General features: G+C 40.5%; 2 protein-coding genes across 2 annotated transcripts; one reads left to right on the plus strand and one right to left on the minus strand.

Moving 5' to 3' along the window:
* The first annotated feature begins 7,400 nt into the window (after positions 1 to 7,400).
* Positions 7,401 to 9,048, plus strand: LOC103698808 (putative inactive receptor-like protein kinase At1g64210). The gene is made up of 2 exons (XM_008780854.1): positions 7,401 to 8,340; positions 8,420 to 9,048. Exons 1-2 carry the CDS (start codon positions 7,401 to 7,403, stop codon positions 9,046 to 9,048), a joined length of 1,569 nt encoding a protein of 522 aa, XP_008779076.1.
* A 517-nt stretch (positions 9,049 to 9,565) lies between these two features.
* LOC120109105 (pentatricopeptide repeat-containing protein At4g16470-like) lies at positions 9,566 to 11,346 on the minus strand. The gene is made up of 2 exons (XM_039122845.1): positions 9,934 to 11,346; positions 9,566 to 9,807 (listed from the first exon to the last, which is right to left on the minus strand). Exons 1-2 carry the CDS (start codon positions 11,241 to 11,243, stop codon positions 9,804 to 9,806), a joined length of 1,314 nt encoding a protein of 437 aa, XP_038978773.1. The 5' UTR covers positions 11,244 to 11,346; the 3' UTR covers positions 9,566 to 9,803.
* Between the last annotated feature and the right edge of the window lie 8,931 nt (positions 11,347 to 20,277).

Consider the following 20,277-nt stretch of genomic DNA (forward strand, 5'->3'; position numbering starts at 1 on the left):
TAAGACATGGAATTCATCTCTCCAAGAAGATGTGCCCCAACACATCTGAAGAGATTCAACACATGAGCAAGATTCTCTATGCATCGGCAATAGGAAGCCTCATGTATGCCATGCTGTGTGCACAACCTGATATAGCTCTTGCTGTGAGTGTCACAAGCAGATATCAGTCGGATCCAGGCAAGAAGCACTGGATAGCTGTGAAGAACAGTCTTAAGTACTTGAGAAGAACTAAGGACATGTTCTTGGTCTTTGGGAGAAGATCAGAGTTGAAGGTAGAAAGATGCACACATATTGATGATAGAAAGTCTACATCAGAATATGTGTAATTGTGGTTCAGTAAATTGGAAGAGTTCCAAACAACCGATCATTATAGATTCTACCTTAGAAGCTGAATGTTAAGCCGTATCTAAGGGTGCAGTGGAAACCTTCTGATTAAAAGTTAATTGCAGAGTTAGGTGTAATGTCATTAGATGCCATAACACTTTACTGCGATAACATTGGCACCATAGCACTAGCTATGGAGCCATGGTCTCATCAGAAGTCCAAGCACATAGAGCGGCGCTTCCATTTCATACGCGACTATGATGTAGAGGTGCAGAGAGTAGACTCCGCGGATAACGTGGCAGACCCGTTCACTAAGCAGCTGAGTCAGCAAAAGACTGAAGCCCACCTTGAGAAGATGGGCCTAAGATATATGACCAATTGGCTTTAGTGCAAGTGGGAGATTGTTAGATGTATGCCCTAGAAGCCAATTTGGCTGACACATTGTTGATTCTAGGAACATAATTTTGTACTTGACTGTTTATTATTGAATAAATAAAAGGCATCTTTTCATTCATATTATTTATGTGTCTATGAATCGTCCAAGGAATTAATAAGATGATGATACATATTCTCAAGAGTTGAGAATTTGAGCCATGTATCATTGGTGATTAATTTCTAAATGCTCCTGATCAAAGGATCATCACGAGGACGGTGATCGATCCGATCAGTGCACAGATCACTCTCCTTCTGGATGGACGAGACTTGAGTCCACAGTGTAGGAACACTGAAGTGATAGTGCAGGTGCTTGTTAGAGAACAAGGGTACTGAGCGTGACCAAGACAAGAAGTCACTTGGATGTCTATCCACTCGTCAGTGACTTGCTTGATGTTGCAGTAGTGTGACTGGTCCTTTGACCTGCGGTGCTTCGGCTACTCACAGTGAGGTTATTGTAGTTTGACTGCACACATACATGGTCTCTAGCCATATGGGTCCATGCAGTGTAGATTGGCTGCAGTAGGTTCACTGTAGGAGTAGGATATGTACCTATAAGGAATCTATCGACCTTGATAGAAGAGGAGTGATCCTATGTGATTTGTTAGACTGAGTTCTAAGACCTTGGCCAGGGCAGTAATATAAAGTTGAAAAAGAGTTTTCCACTATCGAACTCAAGTCGAAAAAATCTTGACATATGACAGACGATGGGGTTTGACGAGTTGTCCATGACCTCCGTCCTGTAGGGATCCACGATAGTAGGACTGTATCACACGTTAACTGCACCTAGAGGTTCATCATTCCATTCTGCTGGGTAGCCACTACATGCTGCTAGGTGTCACTGGTGGATGGTGGGACTTATAGGGATTATCTTGATGATCGATAAACCCTAATGAGTTGAGTTGGAATCGTTCCAACCCATTGAAAGGAGTTTTCAATGATATTGAGATAGAGATCACAATATATCTCACTACCAGTCAGAATAGAACCTATGGGGTCACACACACTAGAAGTATTGACCGATCCGATGGTTGAAATCGTGATTAGGAATCACAAGTAATCAATTTGATTGATAAGAAGTTGAAGAAAGGAACAAAGAGAATTAATTAATTGGACTTGAAACAAGAGTCCTACTTCGGGTAGGATTCCTAGAGTCCTAATTGGATTAGGACTGGGAATCCTAGTTGGAGTAGGACTGGGATTCCTACTTGGAATAGGATTCCTACAATCCTAATGAGATTAGGAATTTTGAATTAAAATTGGATTCCTACTTGGAGTAGGATTCCTAGAAATCCTAATTGGATTAGGACTTCGGATTCAAATAGAGTCCTAATTGGATTAGGACTAAAATTAAATACATCCTAATTGGATTAGGATTCCTTAAGTCTAAATTAATTATTAATCTAATGAATCAACATGACTCCTAATTGGATTAGGATTGAAGAGTTCAATTGAGTCATGGTTCATTCAAGTCCTAATTGGATTAGGACTAGCATAGATTGAACCCAAAATTGGCTAATCCTAATTAGATTAGGATTAAACCATGAGAGAGGCACCTAATCCTCTTTGGAAGAGGATTAGGCTAACCAAGTAAGAGGGGCATCAGCCCCTCTCCAATTGGTTAGGGCGACAAGAAGAGAGAAGGGGCCGGCGCTCCAAAGAAAGAAGGTTGTCAAGGGCTCCTAATGATGCTTATAAAAAGGGACCTAGGGCCGGCGCCCTAGGTGTGCTCTCTTCCCCCTCTTGCTGCCGCCACCAGCCCCTCTCCTCTCTTAGTTCAGCCGCAAGCAAGGGAAAAGGATCTCCAAGTGTTGGCGGCCTCCTCCCCTTCCCTTCCTTCATCCAACGCAAGGAACAAAAGAAGGCTGCGTGGGGTTCTTTCTTCTTCCTCATCTTCATCCTTCTTCTTCCTCCTCTCAAGCACAATCAAGGGTTGATTGAAAGAGAGGAGATCAGCCATCAAAAGAAGTCTTTGCAAGGGAGCTAGCACCCCGGGAAGACAAGAAAGATTTGATCGGTCCTCTACTTCGTGTGGATACCCGTAGAGGCCGGACGTTTGAACGGCTTCAAGCGAACCCTCTTCCAAAAACCACGAATTCAGATTTGCGGTGATCATCTACCCGCGCAAGGTGAAGATCTGATCTTCCTATTAGTTTTAAAAGTTTTAATTCTTACCTAATTACGAAAGGTCTCGAAACAACGTTCATGCGATGAACGTCGAACCCGTGCATGCCGATTCCGCTGCCATCTGAAAAATTTTTGAAAAATCAGCGGCATGGGCGGGTTCCCAACAGGCTCCACTTGGGGTCGGCTCAAGGAAGCTTGGGGTCGGCCCTCTCAGTCAATTCCAGAAAGCTGTTTTTGCAGTGGCTGAAGCTGGGGTCGGCTCATGCAAATTTGGGGTCAGCTCCTCTTGGGGTCGGCTCAAAGAAACTTGGGGTCGGCCCTAATTACTGTTCATCTGTGCCATATGTGTCTGGACGTACCAGAACATGTCAAAACGTGCCAGGGTCAACTCCATCTCTTCTGGGGTCGACTCCTACTCTGTGCCAAGTGTTCCAAAGGCGTGCCACTTCGTTCCAAGGCATGCCAAATGTATCAGGGTCGACTCCAAACTAATTGGGATCGACTCTAATCATGATTGTCTGCATCTTAGAGTTAGACTAGCATATAGGATCAATAAAATATATTCCAAGTAAATTAGAATGTATGGCACATTAGAGTTTCATACCCTTAATAATAAAATTACAGTTTTGCCCTTTAGAGTATACTCTACTTGAAACTTTGCCGAAATGAATTTAAAAGCTTTCTATCATTCTCTACTACAAATTTTATCTCGTTGTTAATCTTTGAGAGTTTTTTTGACCACATTTTCCTAATGTATCATGAATGTATCGAGGGTGTGCCATTCCTTAATGATGTATCGAGTTAATTTGCATTTCTAATTTGATATGGCCTCGATGGTTGTGTTAATCATCAAAATAACATTATCATCCTCATCATCCTTCTTCTTCTTGAAGAACAATCAATAGCTGATTGCTTCAAGAGAGAAAATTCATTGCAGCACCTCCTCACGAGCTAGTACTCCCGTAGACGTCGATCTTCCTGAAGCTTCGCATGGACGATCTATAGATGCCGGACGTGTGTGTGGCTGCGGAGCATGATCAAGAAGTCATCAAAGGCTTCAGCAAATCAGGTATGAGATATGATCTCTTTAGATATTAAGATTAGATCTTAACATGATGCTGAAATTTCAGGATTATATGCTAGACATATAATCATAGACTCATGTTTTAAATAAATGTTCATGATTCTGGATTTATTTTATGGTTGAGATCAGATCTCATGCATGCGTTGAAATTAAAGTGCTTAATTTTAATTGCTTCTGCTAAAAATTTTAAAAAATCATGCATGCTACCCACAAAGGAACCCAACACTTACTTCTACCGAGGACCGATTAAATACAGCAATTGCTAACCTACTTCACGATCTACGAGTTAAGGTGCAGAGTATCCCAATCAAAACCTTCTTGCACAGATGACTCTCCTCCTGCAGCATCAAACTCAATTATCAAAAGAAAATCATATAGTGACTAAAAACTTGGACTAAGGGTCCATCACTAGGTCCCTCAAATCCTTTTTACTAGTGACCCGGATCAACTAGATAGATAGGAAGGAACAATGATATTGAAAAGTGGAAGGAAAGAAAGAGAGACAGAGAGAGAGGAGAGAGAATAAAAGAAGGAAGGGAAGAAAGGAAAGAAGAGAGAAACCTCTCTTCTCTCTTCATGAACAGGGGGTTCATCTCCCTGTTCCCCTTTGGTCAGCACCAGGGGCAGCCCTAGTGGCCTATACCTGACGATGGCAGCCACGACCGACCTTCAACCACAACATTGCCGGCAACGGCGGTCGGTCGACGAAGGAAAGAAGAAAGGAAGGAGATCACAAAGAAACTCTCAGATCTACACCCAACTCGGGCTGTATCATGGCCGATTCCCCTAACAAATGGTCATACAATCCCGAGGTCCCGAAAGGTCGTGAAACTCAGCCAAATCTAGTGGCCGGTGGCAGTGAACCTGATAAAATAGGGCCAAGACAGGGCACCTTGTCTTGGATGGCATTCTGGTGATTTGCCGGAACAAATCATGGCAGTGGTAGCTACATATCTAGGAAATGTAGGAGAGAGGTGGACGATACTTACCTTGGTCTGGCAAGGCGATCCGGTAGCTCTTGCCGGTGAAGAATCAAGAAAGGAACTTGGAGAGGAAGAGCTTGGGATCGGCACCTTCCTTTGAGAGATTTGTGATGGGGTTCAACAGAGGAGAAGGAGGGCCTTAAATAGATGAAATTCCTAATCTTATCCGGTGTTTGGATCGTCTTAGGACTCTCAGAGTCTGAAGATATCGGGAATCCTCTTCTCCACCCCATCACGTGCAGCAGACACGCTTGAATGTTGATGAGTGTGGCCTCTTTACGCCGGCCCACTAGTCCAAAGAATCTGGGCTATTACATATATAAAACTATCTTATCACTGAAAACTTCTAATTGAATATTTGTCAGCAAGGCTCATGCGATGTAGATACTGAATCGTATTCCTAAATTCTGATGAAGAGTAGGTAGCATGGAAAACTCACTCTCTTGCTGTCCTTTTCATGTCAAACAAGTACAGGGGAACATCAAGAGTTAGGTTACGACCACGTCATGGCCTCATCTTTGCTCATTGGACTTCCCGGTTGCTGCTTCTGTCAGCTGCAGTCCCTCCAAAAGATGTTGCTCTCCTGCCATCAATATCAGAAAGCGGGGCAGGTTGCTAGACCACAAACTTAAATGGAGGAAATGCTGAAAATTGAATGAATTTTGAAAATGTGTATACAAACATCCACAATCAATTGTTTCTTGTATGGATTCTCCAGCTCCTGTGCATCAAGCAATGTCAGTGGACATTTAATGATCCTTCAAATTGTATATAAAATCAAACTTAGTTTTACTAACAAAATTCTGACTAATGCATGTATATTAACTTTATGATAATCTAAGAAACCTACCTTGTAACAAGGATGGATTTCAAGCTATACCACCGTAATACAAGCAGCGTATCATCATTCATCCGTCTGTAGTACTAGGCCACTTAATTCATTCATGAGTCTGTAGTACTAGGCTACTTAATTTGGGTGGCCCAAAGAAAAGTTAACTTAAGCTTAGGGGTGTATATGAGCTGAGCTTGAGCGATATTTGGTCCAATCAAGCTTGGTTTGAATTAATTTTGAGATTGAAAATTGAGATTAAGCTAGATTTGTGGCCATTATTTTGAGCTGAATTGAGCTTAATTTTGAATTGAGCTGAGCACAAGCCTAATTTATTAGCTTGAGATTCTAAATTGAGCTAGAAATCAGTTCAGGCTTAAACAAAACTAGATTCAAGCTTGAATTAAAACTTGATTCAAGTTTGGTTCAAATTTGAATTAACATTCAATGAATTTAAAAATTAAATAAAACGATCTGTCAAGCCTATACATATATACAAACATGCACAAATACTTTCAAGCCTAATCAAGACGAGTATGTTCGAGCCAGGTCTATTTTTGGCCCAGCTTAAAATTAATTTCCAGCCTAAATTGCTGGTCCAAGCTTAATCCTTTTAGCTTCGAATTGAACCTGATCCATGCCATTTTTTCTGCATCGAGCTTGAGCCGAGCTCAAGCTGTTCAGATGGTTTAACACCCCTACCTAGGTTGCTCATCACAACTTGGTCCGGAGACATTGAGCAAACTTGCTGGAATATATCTAGAGTCTATAACAAAATGACTAAAATGCAGAAAATTGTTCATGTAGGTTGGATACCTTTGAACGTCTCCAATTTTTTGCAGGCATGAAAAGACAGAATATCATATAATTTTCAGATGCTCCTTTGCCAAACAAATTATTGCATCATAGTAACCATCGAAGTGGAAGCCTAGAAGAGAACTTATGCATCCTAACAAATGACACATCATTTTTTCATTGCTTATGGCTGCTTAATCTGCATGATTTCTTGTCTTTAGCTTTTTTTCAGGAATAGACTCATGACATATGACAGCTAAAATCTACACTTTTCACAGTTCTCGCATGATAAAGAAGCAGCATTTTATTTGGTTTCATCATGCCTCATAATTTCAAACAAAGTTTATTTTTGGCACCACATCGTTAAAAATGCAGTGACTTCATTCACAATCCAGTCTTAGTTACCAAGAAGTATACCATAATATGAAAACCTTGGAAATGCCGATCAATAAACAAATAAATCAATAAATAAATATATATAATACTTCGGAATATATGAAGGAAAATGTCAATATCTGGTGCAGTACACAGAAAAGCAGATGCAGTTGCATGGGAATCTCCTACCGAAAACTCTATAAATCCTTGTCATGAAAGGCAGATGAAATTCCCATATTCCATGGCAATTTCGTGGCAACAAAGGAGTTGTGGTCTAACCCTTTTATGGCCAGTTTGCATCTTGGCCCTCACTCTGGGCACAGGAGCCTACAGATCTAGTACCTCATCAGAAAGTAAGTCTTTAATCCAATTTATACAAGCAGCCGATCCCGAAAATATTCTCGATCTAAATTGGAATGGGCATATACCTGATCACTGCTCTGGTATGTGGATGGGTATAAAATGTGATGTACTCTCGCTCCATGTAACAGAGATCAGGCTCGAGAATATGAATATCAGTGGGAGAATTGATGCAGATTCTCTCTGCAAGCTTCCATCCCTACAATTTCTTAGCTTGGCAATCAACCATATCACTGGTGATATTCCAGAGTCAATGTCAAACTGTCTTGGTCTTACTTATTTGAATCTAAGCAGTAATATGCTGAATGGAAAAGTACCTGCATCTATGGAAAGCTTGAAGAACCTCAGAAGCTTTGACATCTCAAACAATAATTTAACAGGATACATTCCTCATTTCAAACAGGAAATTGAGCTTGTTTACCACAATACCATGATATCAGGCATGTCTGTTAATGAAACTGACCCTGCGATAAAGGCCTCTGATGATAAAATCCGTGACAATGTAAATCAGCCAAAGGCGCCTACACTAGCATGGTCCATCACAATTCTCACTTTAGTTCTCTTGATCACCTTCTTTTCACTGTTCATATTTTTCACTGACAAGAAAAATCCTAAAGTTGCTGAAGTGAAGGAGAGCAAGAAATGCGTTCACGAGTCTTCTGCAAGAAATTATACCACTGGGACTGAAGATGATATAGAGAAAGGAGGGAAAGTTCAAGACCTTGTATTCTTTGGTGAAAGACAGGAAAAATTCACCATGGACGATCTCCTCACGTCAGCAGCTGATCTCCAGGGCCGGAACATCTATAGCAGTCTCTACAAGATTAGGCTAAAAAACAGTTCCATTTTTGTTGTCAAGAGGTTGAAGAATTTGCATGTCTCAGGAGATGATTTCAAACAAAAAGTCATGCGGATAGGGAACTTGAAGCACCCTAATCTCCTGCCACTTGTGGCTTGCCATTCCTCAGACCATGACAAGCTTTTAATTTACCGATATCAAAACAGTGGAAGTCTCTCATCCCTTTTCTCAAGTAAGACTTTGTAATGTATACTGCATCTCTGTTATTTTGTTAGCTATTCAGCTAAATAATTATAGTTTTGGTCTTGCAGGCTACGTAGAACGTAAGGTGGACATCCCATGGAAAAAGAGACTATCTATCATGAGTGGGATTGCAAGGGGATTAGACTACATAGCCAGAGAGTTGGATGAAGACTGTGCCCCTCATGGGAATCTAAAACCTTCCAATGTTTTACTTGGTGAGACTGAAGAACCACTGATAAGTGAGTTTGGAATCTTGAATCTTTTATATGGAAAGAGGGCACTACTGTATTCATCATACGGGTATAGAGCTCCAGAGAAAGAGTTGACAAAGAAAGCTGATGTATTTAGTTTTGGTGTCATACTACTTGAATTACTAACCGGGAAAATAGTAGAGAAGAGTGGCATTAACCTTCCGGGATGGGTGAAGTCCATGGTGAGGGAAGAATGGACTGCAGAAGTTTTTGATGCAGAGGTCAACAGAGTAGGAAAGCAATGGGCATTTCCATTGCTCAATGTTGCTCTGAAATGTGTATCCTACTTACCAGAGCACCGGCCGGATATATCAGAGGTCTTGGAAAAGATTGAACATGTGGTTAATTCAGAGGAAGATCATTCAATTTCATCCCCGTCTTCTGTAGAATCCGACCAACAAGATCACATGGTTGTACCCAAGACAAGTGAAACTCCAGGAAATTGATTAATATCAGCAGCATGCTAGTTTTGGATCTTTTTGATAACATTAACTTCATAAGTGGCTTTTCTCCTTTTCCTGTTAGCTGTTTGGCTTGGAGTAGCCGAATGTAATTTATTCAAGGTAGACGACTATTAGCATCTTCAATCTGTTCAATCTGTGATATGTGCCTGCAAGTTTTAGTCATCAATGATTTTTTCAGGTGGATGGTGAGCAACAATTTTCTTTGATGCCAAACTCTAACATCATCATAATTCATTGACAGTACCCACCCCCATCACCAACATAATTGATAAAAGCTTGTTTCTTGAATAATATTAGACTATAACTTCCAGATCTCCCTCTCCTTAACTGCTCCAATCTCCTCTCTTAGTATGCTAATTTTATATATATGATACGGTCCTTGATCCTGATCTATATATATCAAGCAAAAACTTCAGAACTTTTTATGTTCCAAAACTTGAACCTAATTAACATCCCAATATGGCAGTTATTTGTGAAATGGCTCGACTGTAGCCCTTTCTTCGTCCGAAAAAGGAGGGAAGAAGAAGAAGCAACCTTGGTTACCAGCATCAAGGTATTGTTCGAAATATCCTTGATTCAAGGTTCTTGTTTCTCTTCTGTATTTTTATTTCTTATAAAAAATTGGCTTGCACAAAAAAAATAACCTTATGAACCATTTCTCACACAATCCTTTGAATTGTCGAGTATATTTTACATGCTGGATGTGTTTTCATCCTTTCATTGCTTGATCAAATGCCTTACCTATCTTTGGCTTGCACAAAAAAAATAACCTTATGAACCATTTCTCACACAATCCTTTGAATTGTCGAGTATATTTTACATGCTGGATGTGTTTTCATCCTTTCATTGCTTGATCAAATGCCTTACCTATCAGAAACATAACCTGCTTCAGCCAAAGCACAACACAGAGAATTGATCATCTCATATATCATCTCACTTTGTTCATGAGATTTATCTCCAACAAGGAATGTGTGCACCTCTCCTTGTATTTCAATCAAGCTCCAAGCGGGCTCCTTTTTTATTCCTAAAGATCTTATCATTCCACGAACACCTGCGACATTCTCCCACATCTCATACACTGCAAAAGTATTTGATAGAACAATATACTTGCCTGCATTTTCTGGCTGCATTTTGAAAAATCTTTTTGCTGCAAGCTTCCCCAGCTCTACATCTCCATGAATTCTAGAAGCACCAAGCAAAGCTCCCCAGATTACTGAATGTTCCTCACCAGATAACTTCCTAACAAATTCATAAGCCTCATCTAACCGCCCTGCTCGCCCCAACATATCTACAATTGCCGCGTAGTGTTCTCCTCTTGGCCTAATCCCAAAATCTGTTCTCATGGAAGAAAGATACTTCCATCCTTCATTGACAAGGCCTCCATGGCCACAAGCAGAGAGAACTGCAAGGAAGGTTACATGATTTGGCCGAAAACCATCTTCTATCATCTGGCGGAATAGCTCAAGGACATCGACAACTTGCCCATGCTGGCCGTATCCTGATATAAGAGCTGTCCATGTAACAACATTCCTCTCGGACGAACTCTTGAAAACCATAAAACCATCACTCAAACTGCTGCATTTGAAGTACATATCCACGAGCGCGCTGTTGACAACAACATTAGCCTTCATCTGGGTCTTGATCATAGCACAGTGCGCCCGCTTCCCATGCTCCAATAATGCGAGCCTGGCACAAGCTCGGAACACCGACGCGAATGTGAACTGATCCGGCTCCAGACCAGCCGATCGCATGGAATAATACAGATTCAGACCCTCTTGCTCTAGACCATTCTGCACGTACCCTGAGATCATCGCATTCCATGAAACCAAGTCTCTATGAGGAATTCTATCGAATATCTGGTGTGCGGTCTCCAGGTATCCATTCTTGGCATAGAATATGACTAATTTTGTCCTGAGATATTCAAGCGGCACAAACCCAGTGGTTATCATCTGTGCATGGATTCTTCTGCCGACCTTTGCTTCCTTCCGGTTTATGGCTTCCTGCAGTAGAAGAGCATAGGTCTGAGGATCCGCGCTCGATCCTTTACGGCACAAGAGATCGACCGCCTCCAACAATCTTCCAGAGAAGCAGAGGCCCTTCAACGTCTTGTCCAGACTCAAAAGGCTTTGCCGGGCTCGAGGGCTAAGGGGAAAATATCTTATCGAGGTTGAGTGCATCGTGCTTACCGTTATGGCTGAATATATCCGAAAATTTTTTGGATATCAGCCTTGAACAGAGTGGCGGAAAAATTAACAAAGTAAAAGATAAAACGTGTGAAGGTTCAATGCGGGTATCCTGGGAGCCCCTAGCGCTCAGGTACATGATGATACCGATGGTATTCTGGAAGCTCCCATCTCCTAGTTTTCTCAAGATGAATTTTGATAGTAGTGTCTCAGAGAGCGGCAACAGATGTAGAGTGGGTTTTGTGATTAGAGACTAGGACTCCAGGATGATTGCTGTCGGCGGTCAGCGCATTTTTAATAAGTCAATCCCAGTGGTGGAGTTGTATGCGGTATGGGAGGGCCTTGTCCATACTAGAGTGCATCTGGGCGCGAGGCGGATCTTTCTTGAGGGTGATTCGGCTATAGTGATCGATTGGATTCAGAGCGGGCGAGTTAGGACAGATTCGCATCCTCTGATCCATAACATTTGTCGTCTGCTGTAGGAGTGCGATTTTTTCAGTGCCATGCATGTTTTTTGGGAGGTGAACAGTGCGGCGGTGTTACACAGTAGATACAGCCCAAGAGGGAGGGGTAAATTGGGTCTTTTAAAAACTTTTCAACTTTCTCCTAAACTTTTTAATTAATTAAGCTAAGTTGTATGGATGCACAGTGAATTTTAAACTTAGCAACAGTTTGATTCTAATCTGACCAAGATTAAAACTATTAAGCAGCGGACTCAATAAACAATTAGTCTAAGTTTTCCGATACAAATGAATCTTAATGCAGTTTGTTGCCCAAAGGTGTAGCCCAAGAGGGGGGATGAATTAGGTCTCTTAAAAATTAATGAAATGAAATGAATGACTCACCGAAAACTTTTGATAACTCGGAGATCTAGCAGCGGAATTAAAGTAGCACAAATAAAGCAGTAAATAAGATGAGGAAAATAGTTAGAAACATGCGGTGGAAGAAGAGAGATGAGCCACACACAAACATAAGGATTTATAGTGGTTCGGTGCACTCCCAGCATCTACATTCACTCTCCAAGCCAAGTTTGAGATTTCACTATGTGGAGTGATTGATTATAACCCTATTTGATTTTGATGAGCACAAAGCCATTGAGTATATTTTATGTTATACTAATGAATTCATTCCAGTATATAAGGCAAAATTTGTTAGAATCCTCTTTTGAGTGCATGTGAAAATCAGCTTAAGTCAAAGGCTGAAACTCGAGTCGACTTCGGAAGATTTCGAGTCGACTCCAAGTGTTTCAGACGTTCTGGCACAGGCTCGAGTCGACTCCGGCACACTACGAGTTGACTCCGACTGAGAACAGACAGAAGGACAGAAAGATGAATCTCAGACCCTGTCACCGAGTCGACTCCCGAAGAATTCGAGTCGACTCCGATGCTTGCCGAGTCGACCTCCGATAGTTCCGAGTCGGCTCCAAAGAGTAACAGACAGAAAGACAGAGAAGTTGTTTTGGACTCTGAGAGCCGAGTCGACTCTAGAAGAACTCGAGTCGACTCCAACGGTTGGCGAGTCGACTCCTAAAGAAGCAAGAGTCGACTCTCAGAGGAATGTAAGACTAAAAGTCAGAGAGCCAACTTCGGTGTCTGAGAGCCGAGTCGACTCCAGCAAAGTCCGAGTTGACTCCGAGGCAGTTCAACTCCAAAGACAGAAGACCAGTTTTTCAGGCTCTGAGAGCCGAGTCGACTCCAAGAGAATCCGAGTCGACTCGAGGAAGTAAACCCGAAAGAAAGATCTTTGGATTCCTGAACAACGAGTCGTCTCTAGAAGGGAGAGTCATCTCCGGATATTGGCGAGTCGACTCCAGGTTTGGCCGAGTCGACTCCAGAACGGGACAGCACTTAATTTCAAATTTTGAACAGTGGGCGAGTCGTCTCCAGTAAAGTATGAGTCGACTCCAGCAACAGCCGAGTCAACTCCGATCCCAACGGACACTGTGTCAGGATTTGCAGATTGTGCAGAACAGCTCTAAAAGTGTATCTAACGGCTAGTTTTCGATGGGAATTGCTTAAATAGCCAGAGTGAACAGTAATAGACAAGAAGTGAGACACTCCATTCAAAGCAAAAGAGATTTCCACCTACCAAAGCTTCTCAAGAGTAAATACAAGTGAAAGAAGGAAGAAGTGCATTAAAAGTCTATCCTCCAAACGTCTTCCTCGCATTCAAGGCTCCCCTTCTGACACCAAATCTTCAGCACACTCAAGAGGAGTTGCAGAGTTTGAGAAGCCTCCTTCTTCACATTCAAAAATCTGTTTGAGGGCTTCTAACTCTTCTTTATTCATATTGTTTATATTTGCTTTTCAAGAAGCTATCCTTGTACTCTTTTCAAATTGCTTCTCTTACTTGATTCAATCAGGGGATTGAATCAAGGGTGTTAAGATTGGTTGGTGAGCCGAGGGTAAAACCAACGTGTAAGGGTTCGATTATGATCCCGGAAAAACAATCGGGTGGTTCTAGTCGGTGAGCCTGTGAAAACCAACCGAGTTCGTTGTGATCTCGTAAAACAACAAGTTGGGTTGTGAGCTTGTAAAACAACCGGCTGTAATCCGAGGGATTATAGTGAACTCCCAAGTGAAGCTTGGGGAGTGGACGTAGGAGCAAGGGTTAGCTCCGAACCACTATAAAATCTCTTGTGTTTGTGATTGTTTAATTGTCTCTCCCATTCTCTTCATCCACTGCATATAGTAAACTAATTAATCCACTTGCAATAAGGTTTAATTAGTTACTCATTAAGTTTTAATTTGTAATTATTACTTAAAACCCAATTCACCCCCCGCTCTTGGGTTGTCTTCTTGGGCAACAAGTGGTATCAGAGCAGGAACTCTTCTACCAAAAGAGTAAAAGATCAAAATGACAACCCCATTTGGATCTTCTCACATTGAGGGGCAGTCCACCCATAGACCTCCATTCTTCAATGGAACCGACTACTCCTATTGGAAGGCTAGGATGAGGATATTTATCCAAGCTCAAGACTATGAGATTTGGACCACCATACTTAATGGACCATACATCCCATCAATTTTTGTAGAGGGTGTTACTTGAAAGAGTAGATGCCCTACAAGCCAATCGCAATATGTATTGCGAAGGGTTTTCTTTTGATTTTTCAAATTATGTACATGACATTTAAATATGAATAAAGGCATTGTGTTTTATCATATGCTGTTGATTATATTTGCGATAAACCCCTTAGATTAGGGCAATGGTTTTGAGGCTATGATGAGATCATACTAGTGAGACCTAAAATCCTAAAATTCTAATCTTAAATATTCAAAGTCATTGGTACATTGAGTCGGGGATCAATGTTTACCAGAAAGACTGGCACATCTTATGTATGCTCGATGCAGAGGGTGATTGATCTCACAATCACTTGTGTGGAGACACTAATACAAAGATGTGGGTGCTCATTAGAAGAATGAGTTCACTGAATTGACCTATAAAGAGAAATCTTATGAAGTCTTACTTACATGTCAAAAGATGATTCTCTTAGTGGGAGTTGTGCAACTGATCCTATGACCTGAGATCACCATAGTATCTTGTACACATGAACCCATTTTTGGTTTACACTCATTCATGACAATAAGTTGTGTACGAGGTCTTCTGGATATGGTGAATTGTGTACGAAGATTATGAGTAGGTCAACAAGGAATTAATCACTTCTAGTAAGAGAAGATAACATCCTATTTATTCTAATCGTATGATAATTCAGGAAGCCTTTGATCAAAGCAGAATGAAAATTAGAAAGAGTTTCTAATATTTTATTATTTGAATTATCATTAAAAGATTGAGAAAGATATGAATATGAAATTGAGTTTGACATATATTCATACTCATATACATATTTGGGATGTAGTTTGATTAAAGGATTGAATTGCATGGTAACTTGCCACTGAAAGGTATTTTTGGTATTTCCACCAAATTTTATATTTTCGGGTAGACATGACACGTTGCTAGATGTCAATCTTGTCTTATAGGTTTGATCGAATTAAAGAGTTTAATTCGATCACCAATTAGAAATGATTCTAATTGTTAAGTTCGAGTTCGCGCAGTTTGGACTTAAATCGATTAGAAGAGTTCTAATCAACTTGGGTCAACTCGCACTCACACCTATTGCTGACTAAGTATGGAACCCAATGGGTCACACACAAGGAAACTTATCAAGGGTCTAATTGGATTAGATCATGTTTGCAAGATAAACATCCTAGCAGGTGTTGCAAACCCTTAGCTCCTGATTCGAATTGGATTCGAATCTGATTCGAATCTGATTCGAATGGGATTCGAATCTGATTCGAATTGCAAACCCTGATTCGAAACTTATCAAGGGTCTAATTGGATTAGATCATGTTTGCAAGATAAACATCCTAGCAGGTGTTGCAAACCCTTAGCTCCTGATTCGAATTGGATTCGAATCTGATTCGAATCGGATTCGAATGGGATTCGAATCTGATTCGAATTGGATTCGAATCTGATTCTTAATTGATCTAATTTGATTAGATCATGTTCTAATATGGGTTAGCCAAGAGTTGGCACCTAATTGGCTTGGTTTGAGTCTAATTGGATTAGATTTGATAAATCATTCAATCTAGACCGTTAGATCTTGATCTACCGTTGGATGAAGACATAATGGAGAGTTGGTTTAACCCAATTGGATTGGGTTAGAGGATGGCTATCATAATTGACCATTGGATCTTAATCCCACCATTGGATGAAGATATAATGGGTCAAGTGAATGGCGCCTTGCATTGGAGCCCTTGGATCATCATCATGAAAGATCAAGAAGTGAGGCATGATGGACATGTGATTGGCATGTGCTGTTGACTTGGTCAAAATATGGCACCACATGAAAGGACATATCATTTGATACACCTCCTCACTTGATCTGTGCCTCCTCTTATTTGATATGGCCCTTTAGATGATGCCCTTTCATGAAAGGATGTGTAGATGGGATGCAACCCTTGGAGATGCATCCCTACGCCTATTATAAATAGGCTAGCACTCCATGGGTTTCATTCATTCCAACTCCACCGCATTCTCTCTCCCTTATCCCTTCTTTCTTACAAGGCTTTGTCTCTTTCTAGCATTGCTTCTAGGGTGTCCTAATCCAAGACAAGGTGGTCTTCTTTAGGACAAAAGGATTAGAAGTGATTTTAGAAGGTGAAAGAAAAATAGAAAGGAAGGAAAGCAAGCCATTAGAGTTCTTTAGAAGAATTCTGCATTAAGGATCAAAGTCTTTGGAGCTTAAGACTTGAATTAAGTTTTCGTGTGGATCATCGTTGGAGGGCGGACACTTGGACGCCTCGTAGAGATTCTACAAACTTGGATTTAGCGTTAGAGGTATTCTTCTATTCCTATATTTATATTTATATGTTATTTGATTGTTACCATTAAGGTGATCTAGGCTAATAAGAGTTTCATGTTAAGGGACTTTATTAAGAAATTTTTTAAAATCCCTAGCTTCCGCTGCACATTATAACATGCTAAAACCCTACAGTGGTATCAGAGCCACCCTTAATTGGTTCAATCAGGTGATTATGCATGATGTATGATTGTTAAATTACTATGAGATAGTAATGTCATATGTTTAGAGGAATGTTGAATTATATGATCCATATATAATATGATATGTAATAAAATGTCATGATATGAAATTTTCTATGTGAAGATATGCTGAAGCATGTTAATTAATTGCTTATGATTTATACATGCTATGAGATAGCCATGATGCATGATAGTTTATTTTAGACATGTTAAATATATGTTACAATTAAAGAATGTGCTAGAGACTAGTAAGCCCTCAATAAAAATTATATTAAGTCATAGTGTTGAAAAACTTTAGGCTAACCCATTCTAGAACAATTAATCTAATTGGTGTCTAAGAAAAGCACTAATGGTGGTTCTCTAATTAGGACCTTACTCTCTGAGTAAGGGGAGCCTCCCACCTGCTTACCTGGCCAATTGTTTGATTGCCTATTATGGATAAGCTTAATATTGATATAACACTATTGATAGCCTTCCTTCATGCCTCGACATTATGATGTCAAGATCCATGCTAGTTTGTTGTGTTAACACAAGGCTTGCTATGGGGACTGATTTTATATTGTCTTAGTGCATTAAGATGCTTATGGCATATTTTAATATATTGCTTTGTTGTGCAACCACAAGGGCAATATTATTCGAATATGACTATATGGAAATGAAGGGTTTGACTTAACTAAAACATTATTGTTTGTTGTGCTAACACAAGGCAATAAGTGTTTTAAGAGGACAAGATAAAGTTGAGAATTGCATGAGATGCAATTGGAAAGAGTTTCCTACCTTTGAACTCATAAGGGTTTTGTTGTGTAACCACAAGGCTTTTTATGATGAATTAGGATCTCAACCCTACTAAGAAAAATTATATTTTCACGTTTATCATAGGAGAGGGCTATGATATTCGATAAAAATAGTAGGAGACAAATTAGATTAAAGTCCTTATCTAGTTGTAAACATGGTCACCATGATTGGTCTGCTTATGTTAGTTTGTTCTTGCATATGTAGAATTATTAAATGGCTTCTTCACTTTCACTAAGAGCATCTTAGATGCCAACAAGTTGACCGGTCCAACTATGTGGACTGGTTGAGGAATTTAAAGATAGTACTCACTCAGAAGAAAATTTTCTATATACTTGAAACCCCTGATCTTGGAGATCTAGGGGATAATGCTACAGAAGAGGAGGTTGCCACACATAAGATGTGGAAAAATGACAGTTTGACTGTCAAATGTATCATACTTGCCTCTATGAGTAATGAATTACAGAGGGCAACATGAAAGCATGGACACTCAATCCATACTTCTCAATTTAAAAGAGTGTATGGAGAACAAAACAGGACTGCTAGGTATGAGATATCTAAGCAGTTGTTCCATGCTAGAATGAATGAAGGAACTCTAGTGCAAAACCATGTTCTTATGGTTATAGACTTAATCACCAAATTAAGTCAATTAGGTTTTGCTATGGATAGTGAGCTCAGTCAGGATTTGATCCTGCAATCACTGCCTGATTCATTCTCTCAGTTTGTTGGGAACTTTCACATGAACAAGCTGAACACCTCCTTGCCCGAGCTGTTAAATATGCTCAAAACAGCTGAAGGCCATATTAAGAAGGATAAAGGCTCCACTCCTTCTTATAGATAGCACCTCTAAGAGGAAATCGAAAAATAAGGGTTCTAAGAAAAGATTGAACCCTAAGAGTGTTGGGAACCCGCCCATGCCGCAGAAAATTAAAAATTTTTCAGATGCAGCGGAAGAGGCATGCACGGGGTCATACGTTCATCTCATGAACGTTATTTCAAAAACCGTTCATAGATGGATTAGGATTAAAACTTTTTAAACAATTAGAAAGACCAGATCTTCACCTTGTGCGGTAGATGATCACCGCAAACTGAAGTTCGTGATTTTGGAAGAAGGTTCGCTTGAAGCCGCACACGCGTCCGGCCTCTACGGGTATCCACACGAAGCAGAGGACCAATCCCAAACACTCTAATCTTCCCGGGGTGCTAGCTCCCTTGTAGAGATTGTTTTGATGGCTGATCACCTCCTTCTCAATCAACTCTTGAATGTCAGAGGGAGGATGAAGAAGAAGAAGACTCCAGGGAGAAGAATCAAAAGGCTAGTTGCAGCCTTTTGATTTCCCTGCGTTGGAACCAAGGATGAAGGCCAAGAGGAGGCGCACGGCTCCTCTTCTTTTTCCTTTGCTGATGGCGGCTGAAAACCCAAGAGAAAAGGGTGGCTCACGGCTGAAAGGAGGGGGGAAAAGAATTCACCTAGGGTTTGTTCCTTTACCTCCTTATAAAGACACATGAAGCTCCTACATTTAGGAGCTTTATGTTTTTCCTTTTGGAGCCAAGAAGAGGGGCGCACGCCCCTCTTCTCTTCTCTTTGATTTCGGCCAAGGAGGAGGTTCTCCTCATCACGCATGCCCTACTGATCCAATCAAGTGGGGCGTGGGGTCTAATGCAAGGTGGTCTAGTCCTCTTCCAAAGAGGATTAGGTGCACCTATTTGTTTTCCTTCAAATCCTAATCCAATTAGGATTTGATTGAACCATGACTCAATTGGACCTTTTCAATCCTAATCAAATTAGGAGACATCATAATTCATTAGATTAATAATTAATTAGGAGTTAAGAAATCCTAATCCAATTAGGACTTATTTAATTTTAGTCCTAATCCAATTAGGACTCTACTTTGAATCCGAAGTCCTAATCCAATTAGGAACTTCTTAGGAATCCTATTCTAAGTAGGAATCCAAATTGAATTCAAAATCCTAATCTAATTAGGATTGTAGGAAATCCTACTCCAAGTAGGACTCCCAGTCCTAGTCCAAGTAGGATTCGCAGTCCTAATCCAATTAGGACTCTAAGAATCCTACTCCAAGTAGGATTCGTATTTTAAGTCCAATTAATTAATTTCCCAGTGTTCCTTCTTCAACTGATTATCAATCGAATTGATTACTCGTGATTCATAATCACTATTTCAACCATCGGATCGGTCAATACTTCTAGTGTGTGTGACCCCATTAGGTTTATTCTGAGCTGGTAGTGAGATATATTATGATCTCTATCACAATATTCATTGAAAACTCTTTTCAATGGGTTGGAACGATTCCAACTCAACTCATTAGGGTTTATCGATCATCGAGAGAATCCCTATGAGTCCCACTATCCACCAGTGACACCTAGCAGCATGTAGTGGCCACCCAGCAGAATGGAATGATGAACCTCTAGGTGCAGTTGTCGTGTGATACAGTCCTTCTATCATGGATCCCTACAGACCGGAGGTTATGGATAACTCGTCAAACCTCGTTGTCTGTCATATGTCTAGATTTATTGGACTTGAGTTCGAGAGTAGAAAACTCTTTCCACTATATATTCTGGCCCTGTCCAAGTCTTATAAACTCAGTCTAATAAATCACATAGGATCACTCCTCATCTATCAAGGTCGATAGATTCCATGTAAGTGCATACCCTACTCCTACAGTGAACCTACTG

Source organism: Phoenix dactylifera, unplaced genomic scaffold, assembly GCF_009389715.1.
Source record: "Phoenix dactylifera cultivar Barhee BC4 unplaced genomic scaffold, palm_55x_up_171113_PBpolish2nd_filt_p 001811F, whole genome shotgun sequence".
NCBI classification, from domain to species: domain Eukaryota; kingdom Viridiplantae; phylum Streptophyta; class Magnoliopsida; order Arecales; family Arecaceae; genus Phoenix; species Phoenix dactylifera.

Bases quoted from the DNA above. Each gene is read 5' to 3' on its own strand.
- LOC103698808 (XM_008780854.1), top strand. From the start codon at position 7,401: ATGGGTATAAAATGTGATGTACTCTCGCTCCATGTAACAGAGATCAGG. The intron at 8,341-8,419 runs GTAAGACTTTGT...TTGGTCTTGCAG, and splicing joins TCTCTCATCCCTTTTCTCAA to GCTACGTAGAACGTAAGGTG.
- LOC120109105 (XM_039122845.1), bottom strand. From the start codon at position 11,243: ATGCACTCAACCTCGATAAGATATTTTCCCCTTAGCCCTCGAGCCCGG.